The 25,827-nt window shown below is 35.1% G+C and overlaps 1 protein-coding gene and 1 non-coding gene across 5 annotated transcripts in view; one reads left to right on the top strand and one right to left on the bottom strand.

The window, feature by feature from the left end:
• FERMT2 (FERM domain containing kindlin 2) overlaps positions 1–25,827 on the top strand; it is a 71,644-nt gene that overhangs the window by 10,859 nt on the left and 34,958 nt on the right. For all 4 annotated transcript variants that reach the window (XM_031453738.2, XM_031453735.2, XM_031453736.2 and 1 more), the window contains exon 2: positions 13,638–13,871. In XM_031453738.2, the coding sequence (XP_031309598.1) occupies positions 13,638–13,871 (234 nt within the window). The remainder of the gene's footprint in view (positions 1–13,637; positions 13,872–25,827) is intronic.
• LOC116153379 (uncharacterized) overlaps positions 4,631–25,827 on the bottom strand; it is a 111,211-nt gene continuing 90,014 nt past the window's right edge. Inside the window, exon 3 of the transcript XR_010380965.1 lies at positions 4,631–4,799. This is a non-coding gene — a transcript (uncharacterized LOC116153379). The remainder of the gene's footprint in view (positions 4,800–25,827) is intronic.

Below are 25,827 nucleotides of genomic sequence, written 5' to 3'. Positions count from 1 at the left end.
AGAGAGGAAAGGTATAGGTAAGTAGGTTAGGAAATGGTATTCTGTTCTCTTCTATTAGTCTGTCACCCACTTAGTGTTTTAAATGAGAACCTAGTGAATGCTAAATACTGTCCTATGAATGGAAGAGACAAGAAGTGAACATTAACTCACTCTACTTGCAGGCTTAGGGGCAAGACAGTCTTTAAAAAAGTAATTGCTATAATGTGATGACTATTACGATAACTGAAATAGTTATGAGAGTATGTGCCAGGGAACCTGACCTAGTATACAGGGAAGGACTTCTGTAGGAAATTACTTTTAAATTGAGGGCTGAAAGTGGAGTAGAAATTAGCCAGGAGAGTGGTAGAGGATCTTAGGGGGTGAGGGATAAATGAACAACAGGTTGGAAGAAGATGAGAAGTTGCAGCATGGGAGCAGGGGAGGGCTGCCATTTGAAAAACCGAAAGAAGTCTAATGGGGAACCAGTGACTTGATAAGCTTAAGAAATAAGCAGGTGCTTCAAGCGCATTGTAAACCAAGTTTAAAAGATTTAGTGTTACACTAAGAGCTGTGAGATGCCAATAAAAGATTTTAAACTGAGAGAGACATCAGATCTTTTAAAATTTGAAGTTCGTCATGTACATATATGTCAATAATGTAAGATATAAGCGATAATAAGCCTCTTGGATTCCAAGAAATACTTTTTGTGTCATCTGCACTCTAGTCCTGTATTCAAATTTGTTTCTGAGAAAAATTGTAAATGTCAAAGCCAATAAAATACTCTTAAGTTGCTGCTTTCTTGAACCATAGAATAGCTGATGCCTTTGACCACCTTTAAAAGACAAATCCAGTTAGTAATTCTGTGAGTCAAATACTAACTGATAAATTCAGCCTTGATGTTACTTTCTCAGAACTTGTCAGATGTTGACATTGCATGGACTCTGAGTCCAGCAGCTAGGAACTAAGCCAAGTTGAACCAAATTAGTAGCAAGCCTTCAGGATTGGGTAGAAAGTTACCCACCCTCTGGAAATGAGTAATTGGCATGACTTCTCATTGCGTGTACTTTGTAATTGCACATGTGGTTTATGTGATCTGGTAAAGCGTCTCAACTACTATGAGTATATTTTGTAATAGCAAATAATTGAAATTGATAAACATTATTTTGGGTTTGTGTGTAACTTCAAAAGGCGATTTGTAAATTTTGTTGATTTTTGTTTTGATGAGTAAATTCATAAATTTTCAATCAAGTTACTTCTGAGGAAGAAATACTAGTTTGTCACTTTTTATCCAAAGTTTAGTTTCTAAATATTTTCGGTAACTGGTTGATCCCTCTGCTTTAGTTGGTTAGTCATTCAAGCTTCAATTTGAAACAGTAATTTTCTTATGCTAAAATTGAATGAGGTAGTTTAATTGAAATATATTGGCAGTTTGAATGATACGTAAACTTTGAAGCAGTTTACCGCTTCTACTAACAGATTAAAAGCATTTTTAGTAGGGGAGAGTATAGTGATAGATAAGTGATAGAGTGCATGCTTAGCAGGCGCAAGGTCCTGGGTTCAATCCTCAGTACCTCCTCTAAAAATAAATAAACAAACCTAATTACTCCCCCTCCCCCCAGAAAAAGAAAAAAAATTTTTTAAATAACACATCAGATAGGTTTTTCAATATTTCACAGTTTCAGTATGCACCTGTTTCAGTTATCATGGTTTAGTTAACACCAGTTATCCAATAACATGGTTCACATTTTAGTTACCACCATACTTTGATTAATTGCATAAAGTGCCAACTTTGCTTCTAGCTCTTCAGTCCACAGTTCATTATGTCAGTAACAGATGTGCATCGTGATCAGCGACCAGTAGCACTTATTTCAAAGTCTGTCCATAATTAGTTGCTGTATCTTTGTGTCCATGCATAGACAACAGAGTGTGTAGTTTTGTTGCCTCTGTCTCCCACTGATTAACTCATGAGATATTTGGTACAGATGGATAATTGAAAGAGGGAATTGGTCAACAAAGATAAATGTGCAGCAAAGAAACAAAAAGTGATGATGCTAGAAGTGAAATTTGAATCAAACGTAAATGGAGCCTTAGAAGAAACCGCTCACCATGGGAATGTGAGTGCTGCCGCCATTTGACTCTAGATACACAGCCAAAGGAATTCAGTGATGGCAGGTTTATTGACAATTGAGAAAAGTGGTATGACAGAAAAACACGAAGTTGTCTCAAAGAAACTGACATCAGTAAAAAACTTCATGTTAAAGGAACTCTCAGCATTGAAGATACAGAGGATAATATATTGGAAAATGATCCAAACAGGAGTATGACAATTTGCCAAGGCATAGACAAGTAGTATTCAAACTATTCTTGGTAACTTTTTACAAAGAAATGTAACACTTCACTTCTCGTTGTTTCTAATGTTTTAAACTACAATGCAGTAAATTCCAGCTTTACTATTTTTTCATTTCCCTTTGTACACTTAAAAGTTTTTAATGTTTGACAAAAATTTTTGTCATGAATAATTATAATTTTCCACTTTAATTATTATGAGGTTTTTTTTACATGTTGCCTGTATGTATTACAAATATTTATTGGTTTAATTCCATGTGCCAGGCCCTGGGCTCTGCCTTTAACATACAAAATAAAGATCAAAGACCCTTAATCTAGTGGAGAGAGTTAGTTACATAAAATTAATTATAATGAAGTGCCTCCTTGAGTGGATACCTTTCTCTTCCCCCCTCATGTACTATTCAGAGTGCTAATATGTACCTGTTTTAACAGGAGGGTCATTGAAGACTCGGAGACGGTAATATTTGATTTTTGTGTAGGATTTTGTCATCCTGATGATGGGGAAAGAGAAAGGTATCTACTCAAGGAGGCGCGAAACACCAGGTTCCACAAACTAGGCGAGAGCATGAGCTGTACCTGGGGATAACTAAGCAGTGTGGGGCACAGATGGTTCAGATCTGTATAACCTTTTAAGAGGTTATAAGACACTTCAGCAACAGAGGACCTGGAAAGTTAAGTTGAGAAGTAAAATGATCCAGTTTGCATTTTAAAAGATAATTCAGTTTTGTAAAAAGTGGGATTATAGTAGTTTAGGTAAGGGATATTGAGGACCTGAACTAAAGCAATGTAAAAGGAGAGGAAGGGACAAATTTAACAGCTGTTGGGGAGGTAGACTCTGTAGTACTTGGATCGGAAAAAAAAAAAAATGAGGGAGAAGAAATAACCTAGGGTTTGGAGAGAGAGATCCACTTGTAAAGATTTAAAGATTAGGTTAATGTAATTAACTATTTGTATGATCTTGGTATAGTCTTCCCTTTAATTTGCTGGATGGGTGGGAGGTAGAGGGGTACAGTTACTGAGTTATGGAATATTTGCATTCTTCGTTGCCAGTGTTGATTAACAAAAGTGTATGTCAGCTGAGATAGCTCTGGGACTTTAAAGCAGTCTATTTCTGCTTTTCATAGCTGTGGAAAGTCAGGAATATGCTTCTTTCTAGTATACTAATAATCCTATTACAGTAATTTCGATTAAGTCCTAGATTGTATTGTAGTGATGTGGTGTAGAATGCACTGCTGAGAATCTGTTGGGGATTATTCCTCTAGAATAAAGGATAGTTCTGGAAGGGAGGGTCACTCTTCAAGAATAAGATTAAAAATAATTGAGGAATTTACTTCTCGTCTCTCTTTCTAGAACAATCTTAAGGAACAAAGGAATGACTTGGAAGGTATTTCAATTATTTCTAGATGATAGAGTATTCATTTTATAATATACTTTTAACTTATAATATAAAATCAAAAGTGGTTAATTACATTATTTTTCTAGATTGCTTCTTTGCAATTGATACCTGTTTGTGTTCTTCACTTACTTTAAGCCCAGTTTAAGTTTGCATAGTAGTATATGCATTCTTCAAATAGTTAAACAGCTACCAGCTATAACTTTTTTGAGTTTTATTGTCTGTAGCTGCCATTATTAAATTAGTTAAAGACCTGTATAATATAAACATTCCCATCACATTTGTTTTTTTGTGAGTGAACTGATGAGAGACTTGGGTAGTGTTGGCTGGTTCCAGGCAGAGCCTCCTGAAACCACCCTTCACTTGAATTCCACACAGTTTCCATGGTTCATTCCTTAATTATCTGGTGAAATACCTTATCTTTCTTAGGATGTATCTTGAGTCAGTTAGGTTCTTGGTGTATGGTGGGGGATGGAGTCCATTATATATAAATAAATCGGCATTCCAATGTATGGACAGTATGGGAACAGAGAGAAGGAGTGGTTTGAGTGACTGTTTCACCATAGCTCTTGGGGACCCTAATGAAATAGCAGTCTCTGATGTAAAGGTTTCTCTGTGCCTGGGAGGCAGCGTTTGTTTACCTTGGGCAGAGCTGAGTGAATATGAATTTAGTCTGAACCCATTTTTTTTCATGCTGACTATTGAGTTGACATGTCAATTAGATACTTACATTAGAACTGGATTCTGATTTCTTTGCCACTGAGGAACTGTAGGACCCTCAACCAAGTTACTGACCCCACTGGGCCTGTTTTCCTTATCTGTAGGAAGAATTTAGATTGGGTGGATTTCCAAGGACCTTTTCAGTTCCCAGTTTACATGAGCTTTCGTAAGCACCCCTGTGATGCTGGCGGGGGAAAGGCACAAACTAATAAGCAAGTTACAATAAGATCCGCTGATGTCAGACTTAAGGAAAGTTTGTTGAAACTCTCACCAGAATTTAGCTCTCTGCTGCAGCTGTTTGCCTTCAGGATTGCTTGAAATCTTCCCCACAATAGTTTTCTTACCAGTGCAGGCCACTCAGCTGTGCGGTAGGAAAGGCAGGTGCCAAGTTAAGGAAGGGCAGGAAGGAAATACAGTCCTCATATTTCACTTCTCATTGCTTATTGGTCCCTCCGGCAAGACCTGGTATTTCCAGATTATATAATAATCTCTTTCCCTCACTGTAGGTGTCCAGTCTGTCTTCTTTCTCACTCCTAAATACCTATTTCCTATAAGAAATATTCAGGATAATCATCAGGGTTTTACTGTGAAGTGTAAATGAATTCTTTGTCCTCAAAGTCAATGTGTCCAAACCTGCTTCTTTTCTGAATAACTTTATCGTGGTTAATGGAGTGTTACTTAAGAATGCCACTTCTGAAATCACACTGATCCGGATTCAGATTCTAATGTCCGTGCACACTAGCAATTTGACCTTTGGTCAAGTTATATGACTCTTGTCTTTGGTTTTCTCATCTCTAAAACAGAAATTACAATAGCATTTACTACTTAGCATTTTTATGAGAATTAAATGGGAGTATGTTAAGTGCTGGTACATACTAAATGTTCAGTAAACAAACCTTAGTGCTGTTATTATCATCCATTTGATTCTCAAGCCAGGACTTTCTAGCTTTCCTCTTCACCTTCCAGCTGTGCTCTCTCATCTGTAGTTAGTATCATTAAGACGTGTGATTCTAATTTAGACCTGTCCCTCATATTTGGGTCCTTCTCATCGGCTTCTGCCTGGGGTCAGGCCCTACTCCCAGAATACTGCAGTAAATTTCTTGCTGCCAAGTCCTTCCTTTTTCTGATTCATTATCCACAATCCCATCAAAATTACTTTCGTAAAACAATCTGATTGAGAACTTCCATTGTCTGTAGGATAGTTTACTCTTAGCACATGTTAAAATGCCCAAATTCTTAAGACCCAGGTAAAATGTTACCTCTTCTTCAGAGCCTAATCAGTCTATCACATTTAGAGTTGTTTGCTCCTGTTGCATTTTATTCTTTTATCTTTTTAGCTCATTATATTTGTCTGTCCCTCACTTGGACCAAAAGCACCTCCAGGATGGGAATTCTTATGTAATTTTATATTCCCATGGCCTAGCTTAGTGTCTGGCATGTAGGGTTGGTCCTTGGAACATGTTCATTAATTCATGTATTGTTTGTGTACCTGAAGAGCAACATTTCATCCACTTTGCCTCTTTCCTTTTTTGAAGGTCCAAGTGATTAAAAAGACAAGAACAAGAGGGTACATCCTAAAAGCAAGGAAGGGGCATCCTCAGCCCCCTCATCTCTGAAATTAAAGAGTTTGGGAGGAGAGAGACCTGAAAGAGTGAGAGTAAAAAGTTCTTAAGAACAAAAGATTATGTGGTTGAAAATTAAAATTAATATTTAATGTCCTTTACAGTTCAATAAACATTAGGGATAACATTATAGAGATAATTTTTATAACTTACTGAAGCATTAATTTTACTTGTAGACCCTGTCTTTACACATTACTGGCAATAATATCTCATTAGAAACATTAGAAGAGTTGTATGTTTGTTTCAGGAATTGGAGAGGAAGCAGAGGCTAAAACTCTTCTGAAGTTGAAGAAGATAAAGTGGATTTTTTAAAACCTACAACTAAATTAATAAATCCTATGTATTATTTTTCTTGATGGTTTAAGAATGATTTCCTTGTTGGGATTAATGTTTTCTTGAAGTAATGAAGGATCTTTAAATTTTTCAATGTGAGGATTCATTCATTTATCAAATGTGTGCCAGTCATCTGTGCAGTGTGCTAGAATGGTGATCAAAATAGGCATTGTCCTTGTCTTCTCAGTGTTTAGTAGGGAAGAAAGATACTTTCCCATCCCAGGAACAACAAACAAATTTTGGTAAGTGACATTACAGTGTACTGAAATGCAGGATAATGGAGAGACATAGGACATTGGAGGTCTTATCTTAGGGTGCTTGAGAAAGGGTTCTCTGAGAACATGGGACTTAAACAATTTGAAAGACGAGAGGGAATTAGACATTCAGAGTGAAATGGCACGAGCACAACCACTGAGGCAAGAAAGAGCTTACTTACTAGATAGTTTTTGTTATAGAAAAAAGGCAAGTGTGGCTGGAGCAGGGAAAGCGCAGCAGGCAGCACAGGATAAACGTGGAGGAGCAGGTGGGTCATGTCGTGTGGGGCTGTGTAAGGCATTTGCATTTTTTTTCCTAAGTAAAATTTCCAGCAGGGGAATGACATGAATGTGTTAAATAGATCACTCTGGCTGTTGTGTGAAAGTGCTGAATGGAATCATGGATACCATTTGGGAGGCTGTTGCAGTAGTCAGTGTTAGAGATGATGGTGACCTGGAATAGGGTGATGCCAGTGGAGACTGAAGTGGAGATTTTGGAAAGTAGAACTGAGGGGCTTGCTGTTAAATGTGGGGAATAGAAGAAAGAGAAGAATTCATTACTTTTAAATTTCTGGTTTGAGCAACTGGATTGATGGTTAGGGCTATTTAATAAGAGTATGGATAGGAGAAAATTGGGTTATGTTTTTGGTTATATTAATTTTGGATGCCTGTGAGACATCCAGGTGGAGATGTGGGATAGTCATTAAGATGTATGAGCTGGTGCTCTAAGCACAAGCTTGGGCTGGAGGTAAAAATCAGGATGGTGAGTATATAGATGCCTTTTAAAGCCACTGGAATGGATGAGATATCTGGGAGCCAGAGTAAGAAGCACATGGTTCTTGGAAGGTGAGAAAGGCAGTAGAGCATGGGTAGCAGGATTGGTTTCAGTTAAATAGGGAGAGACATTTTTTTCATCATAACACAAAGGCAGGAGGAGACTGGTACAGGTACAAATGCAAGAAGGTTTGTAGATTTGGTTGGCATGGGGGTGAAATAGTTCCAACCTGATGGCTTCTCTATATTCTGAAGTAGAATCCATGGTTGTCTATTGAGAGAAGGGAGGATACTCAGGAGTTTGGGGAGGGTTGAGAAGTTTGCAATGCAGTAGAGGACAGAAGAAATGTGGTAGAATTGCCTGGTGCTACCTAGGATCCTGTTGGCCATAAATGCATAGTAACTGTTTCAATCTGCCTGGTTTGAAATGAAGCAGGGAAAGCCTTCTAAATTTGGTAGATGAGCGGCTAGGTGGTATATAGCTAACGGCATGTTGGAGGAGTAGTTTGAAAGTCTTATTTGGAGGCCCGGAGGACACTGCCTGTGGTGTTATCAGTTGGCATGGCTTGCGTGCAGCAGTGTCAGAACCAGCTGCTTAGTAGCTTTGCACATTAGGATTGCCGTGGTCTTTGCCATCAGTAAAGACAGGCTAAAATCTTGAATATGGTAATAGTTATAGTATCTATTTTGGGGCTCAAGAGGATCCTAAAACAAAAGGAAACAGCAGAAAGTGTTAACAATGTTAGCAAAATACAGAAATAGCCGTTTGCCAAAAATAAGACATGTGCCCAGAAAGCATCTCTGTACTTAAAATTTTAAATGAAATGGTGCCTTTTTAAAATAGTATAAAGTTTGCTCTGGGTTTATGGAAGTTATGAGAGTGCCAAATAATTTTGCATTTCCTTCCTTCCTGAGTATTATTTCTTAACTATGCAACTAGAACGCTAATCCACTTAAGAGTAACATCTTATCTCCTGTTCATTTCAAACTGTTACTAATGAGTTACTTATTTTTAAAATGTGGGTACTTAAGAAAATGTAAGTTATTTGGTTAGCTTTCTATTTAGCATTTTCTTGACTTTTTATAGAACTAAAAAATTTTAATGAAATCAAATGCTTTCATTTTAGAAGCCCGTATCAGAATGGTCTAGTAGAAATTGGTGATCCTTTTAAGAAAAGATTGAATTTCCCGCTGTTATCAGTAGTGTATCCTTTTTCTCTGTGCTTGTATTTTCTATAGTGTAAGCTGGCTGCCATTGCATAACGGGGCATAATATTTTCTCTGAAATATTTGTTTTTCTTTTGTGTCTAATGAAGTGGGTGACCACTGTGATAGTAAAAGCCATTTGGTAGAATAAACACTAGTTGTATTCTCAGCCACCAATATTTGTATACTCTAAGTCTTGTGTTGCTTAGAATACACATATGATATCTTTGTAGAATAAATATGTAGCCACTTCTTGAATTGGAAGAACATTCTGTTACAGTCATGGGAGGAGATTTTTATTGATACAACTAATGTTTTATTCACTTGCAGTTTTAATGATATGAATTTGAGTGCCTGTCAGGTATTGTTATTTTTATGGGTAGCAGAGCACAGTTTGATTGGATCTATTAAATAAGGTAGGCCATGCAGGAAAAATTCTTCCCAGAATCCTGGCAAATGTTTATTTGCCTACCAAGTTTTATTAAAGAAGTAAAACCTTTGTTAGGTATATTAAGCCATAATCTAAGTAGTTCTTCTAAAAAATTACTGAACAGGCTAAATTTAAAAATAAATAATGAAGTCCCTTTATTTCTTCCCCAAAGAAGGAAAATAAAGAATTATTTCAAAATAGTATAACCTTTTCCCCCTTAGTTTTTCTCTCTGAGAAAGTCTGTATTTGTGGTATGTTGTTTTCAAAATCCAGAAACAGAATTTGTTTTGCTTGCCACTACTCCTAATTATTTATAGATGTCTATTTTTCTTTTAAAGTCCAGCACAGTGTTTCTACACTCATTCCACTAGAGAAATAAAAGTGTGTGTTGATATCTGAAATCCACTGTTGTGCACATTGTGTTTATACAAGTTACAGTTGCATAGTGTGTTTTTGTTTTAATTTGCCCCATAGAGACCAGTGATGCTGTAATACACTAGATAACTTAAGTACTTTCAAGAGCTGTTGCATTGAGATACACAGCTTTACACACACACACACACACAAATTGTGTAGTTAAGTAGTTCTGATGTACAGTTGACTCCTACGTTTACCTTGATGAATTATTCTCAGTTGGTATATTATCTTTCTCAGGATTTTGGTCAGTGTAATATTGTTTTTGCTACTTCTGAATAGAATAAATATATTCTTGTGATATCCCTCATGGAGCCAACTGTGTTGTTAGTTTCAAAATAAGATACCTAGTATAATACAAAGCCAGAACCAAAAGAAAAAAAAAGATTTTCTAGTAGGTGTAAAAAACATTGCCTTGCATATTTAAGAGAGCTCAATCAAGTCTCTCAAAAGTCTGAAATGATACTGTGATAGAGTGACTCTCTGCAGAGGGGTGATCAAATTAAAGAAGGATAATAATTGGAAATGTGTTTTAAGCTTTATAGGCTAGTCACTATGTAAATAACGCTGAATATAGCTTTCCCTTCTTAAAAACAAAACTGCAAATACTTCTTGGACTTGCCATCTCCTCTCTGTTCACCTACCATCCATTATTCTGCTCCCCTCTATAACAAAATACTCAGGAAAAGTTGTCTATATTCCTTATTTCTAATACCTTACTGCCCAAGCATTGTAATTCATACTTTCATCCTGTCCACTCCCACGTTAACTTCTTGTATAGCCTCTGAATTTCACTCATGCACACCCCTGCCCCCTGCATTTCTTCAGAATTACTGGTGATGCTTTTGAAATCAGAATCACTACCCTGCTTAAAATCAGTTTCTAGACCCACTCTCAGAATGGTTTGGGCTGAGTCCAGGCATTAGTATATTTGAAAAGTTGCTCAGATAATTCTAATGCCAAACAGGCTGAAAACCACTGCTCTAGTGGCCTCTCTCATACTCACAATAAAAGCAAGCAACTTTATGATGTGTAAGGCTTCTGTCTAGTTCTTTAATGCTTCACGTCCTCGTCTCAGTATCAGTCATACTGGCCTGCTTCAAAGATGCTGGAACTTTGTTCTTCTCATCACTTTGTTCTTCTCTAGCACTTAGAACAGTGCCTTCTGGCACACAGTAAATGTTCAGTAGAGATTTGCAGAATTAGTGAATATTTTATAGGTATTATTTGTTCTTGTTCTGTAGTAGTGATTACCTTATAATTTGAGAATGCTACCAAAAGTTATTCTATTTGAACAGATGTTACAGGCCTCCCATAGGTGAACCACTCCATCTTCCAACACTGATTACTTCTTTTGCTGTCAGAATGCCTCCTTTCCTCTGTTTTTTATCTCTTGGCATATGCACTATTGACACTTCAGGTCTTTTCTCATGTCCTGTTTTAGCTTTTATTTGGGGTATTTTTTCTCTCCTATATTGTTACTTATCCGCTATTTTCTGTGAGTAAAAAAGACTGGTCTTACCAGTGTTGCCAGTCAGTAAGAGATTTTTCTCTCTTTCTGTGGGTTAACAAACTATTCATAAGGCGTACATAATCTTTGGATTATATGTCCTTCTTGTCTATGTTTATTCTTGCTGGATGTGGGGCGGGGGGCTCTCCCTTTGGTATAAAAAACCAAGGTGGAATTGATGGAGAGGGTTAGATTTTAAAAATGAATATCACAGGAAGTACCTGTTTCTGAGGTCAGTGTTTGTAGCCTAATTGATGGAAAGTTGAGGTTTTATTGGATTGGAGCCTACAAGATCTTCCTGTGAAAAGTTCATATAGTAAATATTTGGGGCTTTGTGATTTAACTGCCTGAGTGCAGGGCCACCAGCCCCAGGCACGGCAGCTGGGAAGTGCTGGGAATTTAATGGCCTTAGGAGCTGGATAAATAGCCCAGCTTTCTCTTTCCTTCCTGGGATAATTTTAAGGTGTGTTCTGCATGACTCCTCAGAGGGTCTCACAGGACTGAACTCCAGTTATCCACAGCAGGTAATGAATCCTTAATAGACGTTCCTCCCTCTGTTTCACTTTTCCTGATTCCCTCAGATGTGCTTCCTGGGATCTCCTCTCCCACAAATAAGCTACTTTCACCAAAGTTCTTATTTCAGGATCGTCATTTGATTTAAGTCAAAGAAACCCAAAAGATTTAAATCAGTGTTTACAGAACTATATACATAGTAGTGTACAGCTCCCCTGTCCTACCCCGCCGGGAATATGTGTTCTAGTTTTCTTAACGGTTGACATTGCCAGCAGAAGTGGAATGGACCGAGGTATAGGGAAGAAAGCATTAGATACCTAGCTACCGTTAATTCAGTTCAGCTCAGCATTACTCTGCTTGGTTACTGTCATTCTTTGCAAATTGTTTTTTCATGCCTTGGGTTCTTTATTCCTGAAGGAAAAGGTTAAACCATCTGTAACATGTGTGACCATTTACCTCATAGTATATAAAAAGGTTCTAATCTTGGTTGTCTTCCTATGAGCTAGATCAGATTTACTGTTTCTAAAAGTTAGTTGATACATCCTGTGCTGGAAAATAATTTAAAACGCAGGGTACTTACATACATTGTGTCACAATTAAGTAGTTGTAAAATATGTATTTCTGCAGCCAAACTTCAAGTAACATAATTGACTGGGCTTTCTCAAAACAAATACTAAAATTTCAGAATGGCAATATAATTATAAATAATTACAGTTCTCCTGTTACTTACTGATTAAAAAAAATTTTTTTTAGTGTCTGGAGAATTGAACATCTTTTTCCCACTTCTGATGTGTTTCTTCCATAATGATGAGATGTTAATTGTTTTAAGTAAATTTTAAGATTATAGAAGGTATTGCATATAATCACTGTGATAATTTGACTTCTTACTACCTGAGGCGTTCAGGTAGCCAAGTTGTGCTAAAAAAAAAATTTCAGATTAGTATATACTTTTAAATTTATCTTCTTAAAGTTGACCAACTCTTTTTAAACCTGTATTAAAATGGGCTTTCTATCAGAAACATGATAATAGTTACATTTTTACTTTCTTCCCCTGGAAGACTTTGGCCATTGTTCTTTTGTTTAGGTATCATAAATATCATGTCCTCATTTTTGTTTCTTAGTTTAACATATAATTGATCCCAAAAGTCTTTACTTCTATTGCTACTTTAAGAACTAGCTGAAGTTGGATTTTATTTTGAAAGTTTATTAATGATCTACCTTATCTGGGGGTAACCAAATCTTGTGTAAATTATACTCTTTGTTTAATTAAATTATATAAGGATGTTAAATAGTTTAACAGATATTAATGTTTTCTCTTAATACTTGTACCAAAATATATTGGGGAAAAAAATTTGGACAGTGCGACTTAAAAGTTATTTTTCTTGGATGGTATTTGGGTTGTATGGTTGGGATGTAGTTTTTTGGTTTTTGTTTTCTCTTATTAATTAATTGACTAATTAATTATTGAAGTACCATCAGTTATAATGTGTCAATTTCTGGTGTCCACAATGTCCCAGTCATGCATATACATACATACATTCGTTTTCTTTTTTTTTTTTTTTTCATTAAAGGCTATTACAAGATATTGAACATAGTTCTCAAGTTAGTAAGTGTTACTCGTGGATGTTTTCTCTTCTAGTCTCTTCTTTACCTAGGATATTAGTTTTTGTTCACTTTGGTTCCACCTTACTTTTCACCACTTCTTAACCTCAACATGCTTTGCAGCCTCACATACTCAGCCTTCTCATCCACTTTACCATCAGAATATTGTCCATTCCTCAAGGTTCGGCTCAGAACTCACCAACTTTACCTCATTGGTAATCCTTCTAATTGCCGTCACCAGAGTTCTCTTTGTTCTCTGAATGCCTCCAGAGAGTACTGACTCTGTCATTCGTGTCTCCAAATATAAGCATTATTAGTTACCCTGTGTGTTCTGCCCTCAGCTACCTTGTATATCGGCTTTCAAGAGCAGAGTGTGCTTCCTCAGCTGTTTAGTATTTCTTTTGTATCTGTCATGTAACAGGCACTTAGTATTTAATGAACTGTTTATATTAACTACCCTGTTACTTAGTTTTCTGCTTGTAATTTCTCTTAAGGTAATCTTGCTGATTTTTAAGTGTTTTGTTTGTTTGTTTTTTAATAGATGTGAAAAAAGATTGGTCTGACCATGCTCTCTGGTGGGAAAAGAAGAGAACCTGGCTTCTTAAGACACACTGGACCTTAGATAAGTATGGCATTCAGGCTGATGCTAAGCTTCAGTTCACCCCCCAGCACAAACTGCTCCGCCTGCAACTCCCCAACATGAAGTATGTGAAGGTGAAAGTGAACTTCTCTGATAGAGTCTTCAAAGCTGTTTCCGACATCTGTAAGACTTTCAGTAAGTATTATATAAATTTATCATGTAACTGTGAGTTGTGTGGTGTGTATATGACTGATGACTGACATTTAGCTTATCTCAAGGAGTGGGGATTGGGGTGAGCTATCTGTGTTTGTGTGCGTATGAAACTTTTACTGAATTCTTCAAAGTTTTTATATTACTTTAAGATAAAAAAATGTTGAGTTAAAGTGGAACAGGAAGAGTCCAGTAGAGATCTTTCCTTACTAGAAGTATTTGATCTATTTACTATTATTTCTGATGACTGTATTTTTATGGAAAGTAGAAGAAAACAGGCATTATTTTCAGAGGGATGTAGCTGTTGTAGTGTTGCCATCACGTAAATCAGTATCTGATTTTAGTGATTCAGGTAGATTGTGTCACTTCCTTCACTGAAGGCCTGACACAGCTCCTAAGGAAATGACCATGAGTGTTGTCTTCCTTAACTAGCCTACAGTTTGAACACTCTTGTAGCAATTTTGTTTATGTTTTCTGAAATGAGATGTGGATTACTTTTGGCTGACCCAGTTCTGTTGTATGACAGGAAGTATTCAACCGTCAGAGAAAATGTGAACCATTGTCATCATCATGAGTACATAGCTCTGTTGTGGCGTAGATTTGCGGGCAATACCGGATGTTACTATTTTGATCTAATGGCTCAAATTATAAGGTTTTTTTATGTTTAATGGAATTTTTAAGAAAAAAATTAATATACAGAAAAATACAAAAAATTATATAACAATTACCTAAACTCTGTTACCTAGAATTAGTAGCTGATATTTTGTCATTTTACTAAAACTTTTAAAACTTTTTAGAATAATTACGAGGTAAAGTTCTTGATTCACATTCTCCTCTAATTTCCCTTCACCAAGCTTCTGCTGTCATAAGGTTAGTGTGTATCCTTCCAGTATGTCTGAAAATACGTAAATACACACACATACATGCACATACATGTACCCATATCTGTGAGTATATATATCCAAAACCGAAGTAAGTTACTGCAATTGCTGTGACAGTATCTTCTTATGCCATTTTGTACACGTATGGAGGAATTTCTCTTTCATGTTTATGTGGAAGTAGAAAGTAGAATTACTGTGTTTTACTAGAAATTAACCACAGAAAGAAAAAAATGACTGCATGGAGACTAAACAACATGCTACTAAAAAATTAGTGGGTCAAAGATGAAATCAAAGAGAAAATTTAAAAATACCTTGAGAAAAATGACAGTGAAAACACAACTGCACCAAATCTATGGGATGCAGCAAAAACAGTCCTAAGAGGGAAGTTCATAGTGATACAGGCCTTCCTCAGAGAACAAGAACAATCTTAAGTAAACAACCTAACCTACCACCTAAAAGAATCAGAAAAAAGAATAAACAAAACCTAAAGTCAGCAGAAGGAAAGAAAGAATAATGATCAAGGAGGAAATAAAGACTTTAAAAGATAGGAAAAAATTAATCAAGCCAAGAGCTAATTTTTTTTGAAAGAATAAACAAAATCAACAAACTTCTGGCCAGGCTTACCAAGAAGAAAAGAGAGAGGACATAAATAAACAAAATAAGAAATGAAAGAGGAGAAATTACAGCCAACACCACAGAAATATCAAAAAACCATAAGAGAATACTATGAACAACTATATGGCAACAAATTGGACAACCTAGAAGAAATGGACAAGTTTCTAGAAACATACAGTCCACCAAAACTGAATGAAGAAGAAATAGATCATTTGAGCAGACCAGTCACTAGAAGTGAAGCAGAATCAGTAATTAAAAAACTCTCTACAAATAGAAGTCCAGGACTAGATGGCTTCACTGGTGAATTCTACCAAACATGAAGAACTCAGACCAATCCTTCTCAAACTCTTAAAAAAGACTGAAAAGGAGGGAATACTCCCAAACTCATTCTGTGAAGCCACTATCACCCTGATAACCAAAACCAAAGACACTACCAAAAAAGAAAATTACAGGCCAGTATCTTTGATGAACATAGATACAAAAATCCTCAACACTCTATGACCAGCAGTCCCACTTCTGGGCATATATCTAGAGGAAACTCATTTGAAAAGATACATGCACTCCAGTGTTCACAGTAGCACTGTTTACAATAGTCAAGACATGGAGGCAGCCTAAATGTCCATTGACAGATGAATGGATAAAGAAATGTGGCATATAAATACAATAAAATACTACTCAGTCATAAAAAGGATAAAATAATGCCATTTGCAGCAACATGGATGGACTTGGAGATCGTCATATTAAGTGAAGTAAGCCAGAAAGAGAAAGAAAAGAAAAGAAAAAGAAAAAGCAAGACAAGTGATTTGAAGTGATTCCATATATATATATATGGAATCTTAAAAAAACAGACACAAATGTAGCCTTTTGAGATTGACTCATTTACAAAACAGACAGACTCACAGAAAACAAACTTATGGTTATGGGGGGGGAAGAGTGGAGAGGGATAAATTGGGAGTTCAGGATTTGTAGATACTAACTACTATATATAAAAATAGATAAACAACAAGGTCATACTGTAGTTCCTACAGGGAGCTATATTCAAGACCTTGTTATGTCCTATAATAAAAAAGAATATGAAAAAGTATATAATATATATGAATCACTATGTTGTACAACAGAAATTAGCACAACATTGTAAATCAACTATACTTCCAATTAAAAAAAAAGAATTGCTGTGTTTTAAGTGTACACATAATTCATTTCAGATACTGTCAAATTGCTCTCCCAAGAAGTTATACCAGTTTACATTCCAGCCAGCAATATGTGAAAACCCATTGCCCTAAGTCATCACTAACACTTAAATGTCAGTATTTGCTTTTTAGTATTTGCTTCTCTAAGTGAAAAAAAAGCAGTATTTCATTTTAGTTTATGAAGTTAACTGTGTTTTTTGTTTTTATTGGCCATTTCAGTTTCTTTCTTGAATTACCTGTTTATATCATTTATCAATTATTTTTAAGTAATAAACTTTTTTAAGAGCAGTTTTAGGGTCACAGCAAAATTGAACAAAAAATACAGAGTGTTCTCATATACCCCCATTCCCACACATACAACCTCCCCAACTATCAACATCCCACACCAGAGCTGGACCTTTGTTGTACATGATAAACTCTTCATTGACACATCATTATCATCCTGACTCCATGGCTTACATTAGGGCTTCCTGTTGGTATTATACAGTCTTTGGATTTGGGACGAATGTATAATAACTGTCCATTATTATAATATCACACAGACTAGTTCACTGCCCGAAAAATCTTCTGTATTCTGGCTTTTCATCCCTTCCCTACCAACTCCTAGCAACTGCTAATCTCTTTACTGTCTCTATAGTTTTGCTTTTAAACAGTGTCATACAATTGAGATCTTACAACATGTAGCCTTTTCACATTGGTTTCTTTCACTTAGTAATATGCACTTAAGCTTCCTTCATGTCTTTTCATGGCTTGATGGCTCATTTCTTTTTAGCGCTGAATTAATACCTTGTTGTCTGGATGTGCCATAGTTTATTTATCCACTCCACTAGCGACAGATATCTTAGTTGTTTCTAAGTTTTGCAGTTGTAAATAAAGCTGCTATAAACATTCATGTGCAGGTTTTTTGTGAACTACATCTATGACTCCTTTTAGTAAATACTAAGGAGTGTGATTGCTGGATCATATGGTAAGAATATGCTAAGTTTTGTAGGAAACCACTAAATTGTCTTCCAAAATAGCTGCACCATTTTGCATTTGTATCCATCAGTGAATGAGAATTCTTGTTGCTCTCAATCCTCACCAACATTTGGTGGTGTCAGTGTTCTGTATTGTGGCCATTCTGATAGATGTGTAGTGGTATAAGCATTGCTTTAATCTGCATTTCTGTGGTGATGTGATGTGGAATATCTTTTTCACACTCATTTGCCATCTGGTACATCTTCCTTGGTGAAGTGTTAAAAAGTCTTTTGCCTATTTTTTAATCAGGTTTTTTTGTTTTTTATTGTTGAGTTTTAAGAGTTCTTTGTATATTTTGGGTAATAGTCTTTTATCAGATATGTCTTTTGCAAATATTTTATCACTGTCAGTGGCTTATCTTTTTATTATCTTTGACAGTTTCTTTCACAGAGCAGAAACTTTTAATTTTAACAGTCTCATTTATCAATTACTTCTTACATGGATCATGCTTTTGTTATTATATCTAAAAAGTCCCTGCCAAACCCAAGTTCATCTAGGTTTTTTTCTGTATTATCTTCTAGGGGTTTTTATAGTTTACATTTAGGTCTGTGATCCATTTTGAGTTAATTTTGTGAAGGATGTATGTTCTGGGTCTAGATTCATTTTTTTACATGTGGAAGTCCAGTTGTTATAGCACTGTTTATTGAAAAATTATCTTTTCTTCATTGTGTTGCCTTTACTCCTTTGTCAAAGATCAATTGACTGCATTTATGTAGGTCTCTTTCTGGGCTCTGTGTTCTGTTCCATTGATTTATTTGCTGTTCTTTAGCCAGTACCACCCTGTCTTGTAGTTTTTTTGTGTTTGTATGAGGGGGTAGTAATTGGGTTTATTCATTTATTTCTATTTGGAGTTGGTGCTGGGGATTGAACCTGAGACCTCGTGCATGTGGAGCATGCGCTCTACCGCTTGAGCTATACCTTCCCCTCACTGTAGCTTTTTACAGTAAGTCTTGAAGTCAGATAGCATCAATCCTCCAGCTTCGTTCTCCTTCGATATTGTGTTGGGTATTCTGGGTCTTTTGCCTTTCCATATAAACTTTAGAATTAGTTTAGTCAATATCCATAAAATCGCTTGCTAAGATTTTGATTGGGATGGTATTGAATCTATAGATCAAGTTGAGAGGAAATGACATCTTGACAGATTTGAGTCTTCCTGTCCATGCGCATGGAACATCTCTCCACTTATTTCTTTCATCACAGTTTTATAGTTCTTCTTATATAGATCCTGTATATATTTTGTTAGATTTATACCTAAGTATTTTATTTTTTTGGTGCTAATATAAATAATGTTGTTTCACATTTCAAATTCTACATGTTTACTGCTGGAAAGCCATTTACTTTTGTATATTAACCTTTTATCCTGCAACCTTGATATAATTGTTTATTTGTTCCAGGAGTTTTTGTCAGTTCTTTTGGATTTTTCTACAGAGATGATCATGCTGTCTGGAAGAGACAGTTTATTTCCTTCCCAACCTGTACACCTTTTATTTCTTTTTCTTGTCTTACTGCATCAGCTAGGACCTCCAGTTCAATATTGAAAAGCACTGTTAAGAGAGGACATCCTTGCCTTGTTACTGATTTTAGTGGGAAAGCTTTGTCACCATTATGTATGTTATTAGCTGAACATTTTTGGTCGATCAAGTTGAGGAAGTGTTCCCCTCTATTCTGTTTTACTGAGTTTTTATCATGAATGAGTGTTGGATTTAGTTATGCTTTTTTTTTATATATCTGTTGATTTGATCATGTGATTTTTCTTCAGCCTTTTGATGTGATAGGTTATATTGATTTTTGGATGCTGAACCAACCTTGCATACTTGGCATAAATCCTACTTGGTCATGGTGTATAATTATTTTTATACATTGTTGGATTTGATTTGCTAATACTTTGTTAAAGATATTTGCATTTATGTTCATTTAGATACTGGTCTGTAGTTTCTTGCAATGTCTTTGTTTGATTTTGGTATTAGAGTAATGCTGCTCTCATAGAATGAATTAGGAAGTATTCCCTCTGCTTCTGTCTTTTGAAAGAGATTGTAGAGAATTAGTATAATTTCTTCCTTAAATGTCAAGGAAGAAAACTCCTTGACATGGGTTTTGGCAATGATTTTTCTGAATGTAACACCTAAAGCACAAGCACAAAAAAAAAAAAAAAAAAAAAAAAGTGGGATTACAGCAAACAAAAACAGTTTCTGCACAATAAAAGAAATGATCAACAAAATAAAAAAACAACCTATGCAATGGGGAAAACATTTGCAATACGTATATGTGGTAAGAATTTTATATCCAAAATACATAAAGAGCTCATACAGCTCAATAGTATAAAAATCCCCAAATAATCCAATTGGAAAATGGTCAAACGACTTGAATAGACATTTTTCCAAAGAAGATATACAAATTCTCAACAGGTATATGAAAAGGTACTCAACATCATTAATCATTAGGGAAATATAAATCAAAACTACAATGAAATATATCTCACACTTGTTAGAATGGCTGTCATCAAAAGAAGAGAGAAGTGCTGATAAGGGTGTGGAGAAAAGGGAACCCTTGTGCACTGTTTATAGGATTGTAAATTGGTATAGCCACTATGGAAAACAGTATGGAGGGTCCGCAAAAAATTAAAAATAGAGCTACCATGTGAGCCAGCAATTCCACTTCTGGGACTATATCCAAAGGAAATGAAAAAACACTGTTGAAGAGATCGTCTGCACTCTTGTGTTCATAGCAGTAACATTTACAATAGCCAAGACATGGAAACAACCAAAGTGTTCATCAGCAGATGAATGGAAAAAGAAAATGTGGGGGGTATGTGGGTGTATGTGTGGTGGAATATTATTCAGCCATAAAATAGGAGGAAATCCTGCCATCTGTGACAACATGGATGAACCTTGAGGGCATTATGCTAAGTGAAATAAGTCAGAAAGAGAAGGACAAATACTGTATTATCTCACTTATACGTGGAATCTAAAAACAATTAATAATCCAGACTCGCAGAAAAAGAGATCAATTTGAGGTTACCAGAGTCAAGGGTGGAGGGTTGAGGAATTGGATTATAAGGCAGTCAAAAGGTACAGACTTCCAGTTACAAAGTGAGTGAGTCCTTGGGGATGTGGTATACAGCATGATGACTGGAGTTAACATTGCTGTATGGTTTATTTGGAAGTTGTTAAGAGTAGATCCTAAGAGTTTTAACACAAGGAAAATAAACTTTTTTTTTTGTATCTATATGAGATAATGGATTTTAACTAAACTTACTGTGGTAGTCATTTTGCAGTATATGTAAGTCTAGTCATTATGCTGTACACCTTAAATTTACTGTTGTATGTCAATTGTATCTCAGTAAAAGTGGAAAAAATGTTCAGTAGAATTCACCAGTAAACCCATCTGGCCTTAATGCTTTCTGTTTTGGAAGGTTATTGATTATTGATTCCATTTCTTTAATAAATATAGGCCCATTCAGATTGTCTGTTTCTTGTATAAATTTTGGCAGATTGCTTTTAAAGTTTTTTATTTGGTAACAATTACCTTTGTTTTCTTTTATAATATATTTTTTTAATTGAAGTATAGTCAGTTTACAATATTGTATCAGTTTCTGGTATACAGTATAATAGTTCAGTCATACATATACACATATTCATTTTCATATTTTTCATTATAGATTACTATAGGATATTGAATCTAGTTTCCTGTGCTATACAGTATAAACTTGTTGTTTATCTATTTTATATATAGTAGTATCTGCAAGTCTTGAACTCCCAATTTATCTCTTCCCACCCTCTTCCCCCTCTGGTAACCATAAATTTGTTTTCTATGTCTGTGAGTCTGTTTCTGTTTTGTAAATAAGTTCATTTGCTTTTTTTTAAGATTCCACATGTAAGTAATATGTAGTATTTTTCTTTCTCTTTCTGGCTTACTTCACTTAGAATGACAATCTCCAGGTCTGTCCATGTTGCTGCAAATGGCATTTTTAATGGCTGAGTAGTATTCCATTGTATAAATATATCACAGCTTCTTTATCCAGTCATCTGTTGATGGACATTTAGGTTGTTTCCATGTCTTGGTTATTGTAAATAGTGCTGCTGTGAACATTCGGGTGTGTGTATCTTTTCGAATTAGAGTTCCCTCTGGATATATGCCCAGGAGTGGGATTGCTGGAGATTGGGATTGTCGTTTATAATTTAACTCTTAAGAAAATACTTCTATGTAATGATTAAGTGAGGTTTTCCTTTTTTTTTTTTTTTTTTTTTTAAAGAAACACTGCTGGCAAAGCATGCTAAGTTCTTTTATGTAACATAGTTTCTAACTTGCAGGCTTTACAAATGAAGGGCCTTACTGAGAGTAAGTGACACAACATTGTAAATCGACTATCTTTCAATTTAAAAAAAAGTGTAAAAAAAAAAAGTAAATGGCAAAGTTTAAATTGACATTATGTAGCGCTACTATGAAAGGTTATATTCTGTTTAGAGCTTGCTACCATTTCATATCATCAATAGGACATGTAATTTGAGTCTTAGACATTAAGGTATGTCTGGTGGCATTAGACACTAATTCACCTTTTTTCTCTTTTTGTTCTACTTTTGTGAAGGAGAATATATTTGGTAAGGATAGAGAAGCAAACAATGGTAGTGGAACAGAATTCGGTTTAACTGAAACTCAATGTTTAAAAATAGATTTAAAAAAATTTTAATAGTAATTTATTTCATTTTAGATCAGTTAAATTGTACATAGGGATTCTAATACAAAAAGTTTTTTTTAGGAATAACAATAAGAGTACTTTTTCTATAAAGATAAAAATTAGAAGGAAGTGGAGAAGCATTTTCTAGTTTTGGCTATTCTAGTTGATGTAGGGTAATATCTCCTTGTGGCTTCAACTTGCATTACCCTAATGGCTAAGGATGTTGAACATCTTTTCATGTGTTTAATTGCCATCCATGTGTCTTTGGTAAAGTATCTGTTTGAATCCTTTGCCACTCTTTTAAAAAAAAAGTTGTCATTTTATTGAGTTGTAAGCAGTTTTTGCATATTCTGGATACGGAAAATTTATTGGACATATGTTTTGCAGATATTTTCTTCTGTCTGTGGTTTACCTTTTCATTGTATCTTTTGAAGAATAGAAGTTTTAATTTTGATGAAGACCAGTTTATGATCCCTTTAAAGATTTTTATTCATAGACGTAAAAGTCCTTACCAAAAATTTAAGCAAATTGAGTCCAGCAATATATAAAAGACATTAACACATTAACATCATGATCAAGTTAAGTTTATCCCAAGAATACAGAATTATCTATGTGCATGTGAAAGGAATATATATTGTATTGTCATTGGGTGAGAATGTCCTATAAATGACAGATAAAGTTGGTTGATAAAAGAGTGATGTTGAAATCTTCAATAATTGTTGATTTTTTCTTGCTGCTTTCACATCTGCCAGTTTTACTTTATTATTGTTCTTATTAGTACATGCACACATTTAGAATTGTTAAGTCCTCTTGAAGAATTTACTGTTATCAGTATAAAATGACCCTCTCTATTATTTGATAACATTGTTTGCTTTGAAAAACAACTTGTCTGATATTAAAGTGGTATAATAGTAATATTTTGATTAGTATCAGTATAATTTATCCTTTTCTGTCTTGTTTCTTTTAATCTGTCTGTCTTTAAATTAGATTTCTTGTAAACAGCATAAAGCTATGGCTTGCTTTTTTATTCTAACAATCTCTATGCTTTTGTAAACTGTTTGGATCATTTACTTTTTTTTTTTTTTTTTTTGCAGCAGGGAGGTAATTAGGTTTATTTATTTATTTGGTTTTTCAGTGGGGGTACTGGGGATTGGATCCAGGACCTCACGCATGCTAAGCATGTGCTCTACCACTGAGCTATACCCTCCCCCCAGATCATTTATTTGACTATCAGTGTGGTTGAGTTTAAATCTACCATCTTGGTATTTGTTTTTTATATAGTATTTATTTTATTTTTAATTTTCTGTGTTTTCTTTTTTTTTTTTTTCCTTGTTGCCTCTTTTATTTTGGATTGAGGGAGATTTGTTACAATTACTTTATCTTCACCTGTGACTTACTAGCTATTACTAATTTTATTCTGTCTTTTTTTGTGGTTATTCTAGGGTTTACAATATATGACTTTAACTTTATTCATATTCTGTATTCAAATAGTACACCATTGCACACATAGTATAATAATCTTAAAATGGTATAGTTCCATTTCCCCTTTCTTGCTCTTTGTGCTATCGTCATATGTTACTTTCAAATATGCTAAAACTCATATATTATTACTCTCTCCTAAAAAAACTCTTTAATAATTTTAAAAATATTAGAAAATAAGAAAAATGGTCTTTTGTAATTGCCCACACATTTATCATTTCTCAGTGCTCCATGTGAGGATATTTTCCATGTGATAGCCTTTTTCTTCTCAGTATTCTATGTATTAGGAAGACTTCTCTCACAATTGCTCTCTCTCTGAAGCTCTCCTCTCTATGGTACTCTGACCACAAATTCTGGCCATCTTGGCCTCCCTGGATTCCATCCCACATCTCTCAACTCAGCGAGACCTGACTGCCTGCTCCCCACCCTGAACCACTTCTAGGTAGTAAGCTCTTATGCTCAAAGAGTTCATTCTGTTGTTTTTCTCTTCTGTCTTGTGCTCCTTGTTGTCTGAAAAACTTACTTTTCTTTTCCTTTTCTGATTGTTTAAATAGGAGGGTAAGTAATATTCTTGTTACTCTATCTTACTTGAGACCCTCCATTCATAATTTATGCTTGATTTTCTTGCAGCCATATACCTTTTTTAGAAAGCCATCATTTGCTCATTGAAGCATTGTTTATAATAACAAAACCATTTCTTTCACAGAAATTTCAGATTGAACATGTTCAAAACTGAGCTCATGGTATTCCTTCCCAAATCTCTGTGCTCCATCCTCCCCACTCTGCCTCTCAGAAGTCTCCATTAGCAGTAAAAGCATCATCCCAGAAACACATACTAGAAACGTGGGAGTCATCCTTAGCACCACTCTCTTCGTTACCTACACATTTCATCAATGACCTAGAAGTGTTCATTTTGCCTCTAAAATGCAGCTTGAATCTTTTCACATCTTTCCATCTCTACCATCCTTACTGCTCTATGGGCCACACCACCACCATCTCTCTCCTAGATTGTCCTAGCCATCTCCTAAATGGTCTTCTTTATCCATTCTTGTTCCTTCTAATTCATTCTTTACAATACAGTAAGCAGAAAGATTTTGAATTTTTTTTTAAATCAAAGCAGTAGATGCAGAGTTAAAAAGGCGTATAATATAAAACCATTCTTCTGTCCTATTTCTTTCCAGCTCCTAAGCACATTCCCTACCACTTTCTACTTTTCTACTGTTTCTAACTTTTAGTTCCGTAATTTAAATAATGTGCTTATACTGTTACTTCTTGATTTACCAGTTTTAGATACCTGTTCACTTCTTTTTATTCAACTTCCCCCCTTTATTTTAACTATTACAATTTTTGACTAAATCAGTATTATTGTTTGCATTACTTTCACAAGGTAAATACTTTTACTTCCTACATCAAAGTTTATACTTTTACCTTTCCTGTCTTATATGCCTTTTTGTTTACCATTTGCTTAGTTTTCAACCTACTCTGTTGCTGATTTTTCTGCATTCTAGTTTATCTATACATTTCATTGTCAAATGCATTATCTGATAATAATCTCCTCCCTCCTTCCTTTTTTTTTTTTCTTCTTGTGTACACTCTGAAGTCCCTCTATCCTGCTCCAATCTGGAGTAGGTGGCTTCCAGGTCATGGTGTAGTCAAAGCCACAGAACTTCCCTTCACCATTATCCAAGGAAAATGTCTTCTCTCTCATATTTGGTCCTTGCATTTTCCTCATTGTTGATTTGCTCATTTTTCCTTTGTGAACTGTATATCCTCCATCATTAAAGGTGAATGGGATGTAAACTTTTAAGTTGTTATATTTGAAAATGTCTTTATTTTGCCTTTTAATAGAATTGCTGGGTTGAAAATTATTTTCCCCTCAGAATTGAGAAGTCACTGTTCAGTTGTTTTAGTTTGTAGTGTTATTATTTATAGTCCTGATAGTATTCTTAATCTTTATTTTCATCCTTTCTGTAGCCTGCTTTTCTCTCTGGAGAGTTTTAGGATCTTTTTTTTTCTTGCAGTTTGAAATTTCATAGTAGTGTGCCTTAATTCCTCCCCTATGTTTTTTCTCTCTTCTCTTTGTT

The sequence above is a fragment of the Camelus dromedarius genome, chromosome 5 (assembly GCF_036321535.1).
Source record: "Camelus dromedarius isolate mCamDro1 chromosome 5, mCamDro1.pat, whole genome shotgun sequence".
In the NCBI taxonomy this organism is placed as follows: Eukaryota; Metazoa; Chordata; class Mammalia; order Artiodactyla; family Camelidae; genus Camelus; species Camelus dromedarius.
This window is presented reverse-complemented; position numbering and strand designations above follow the sequence as displayed.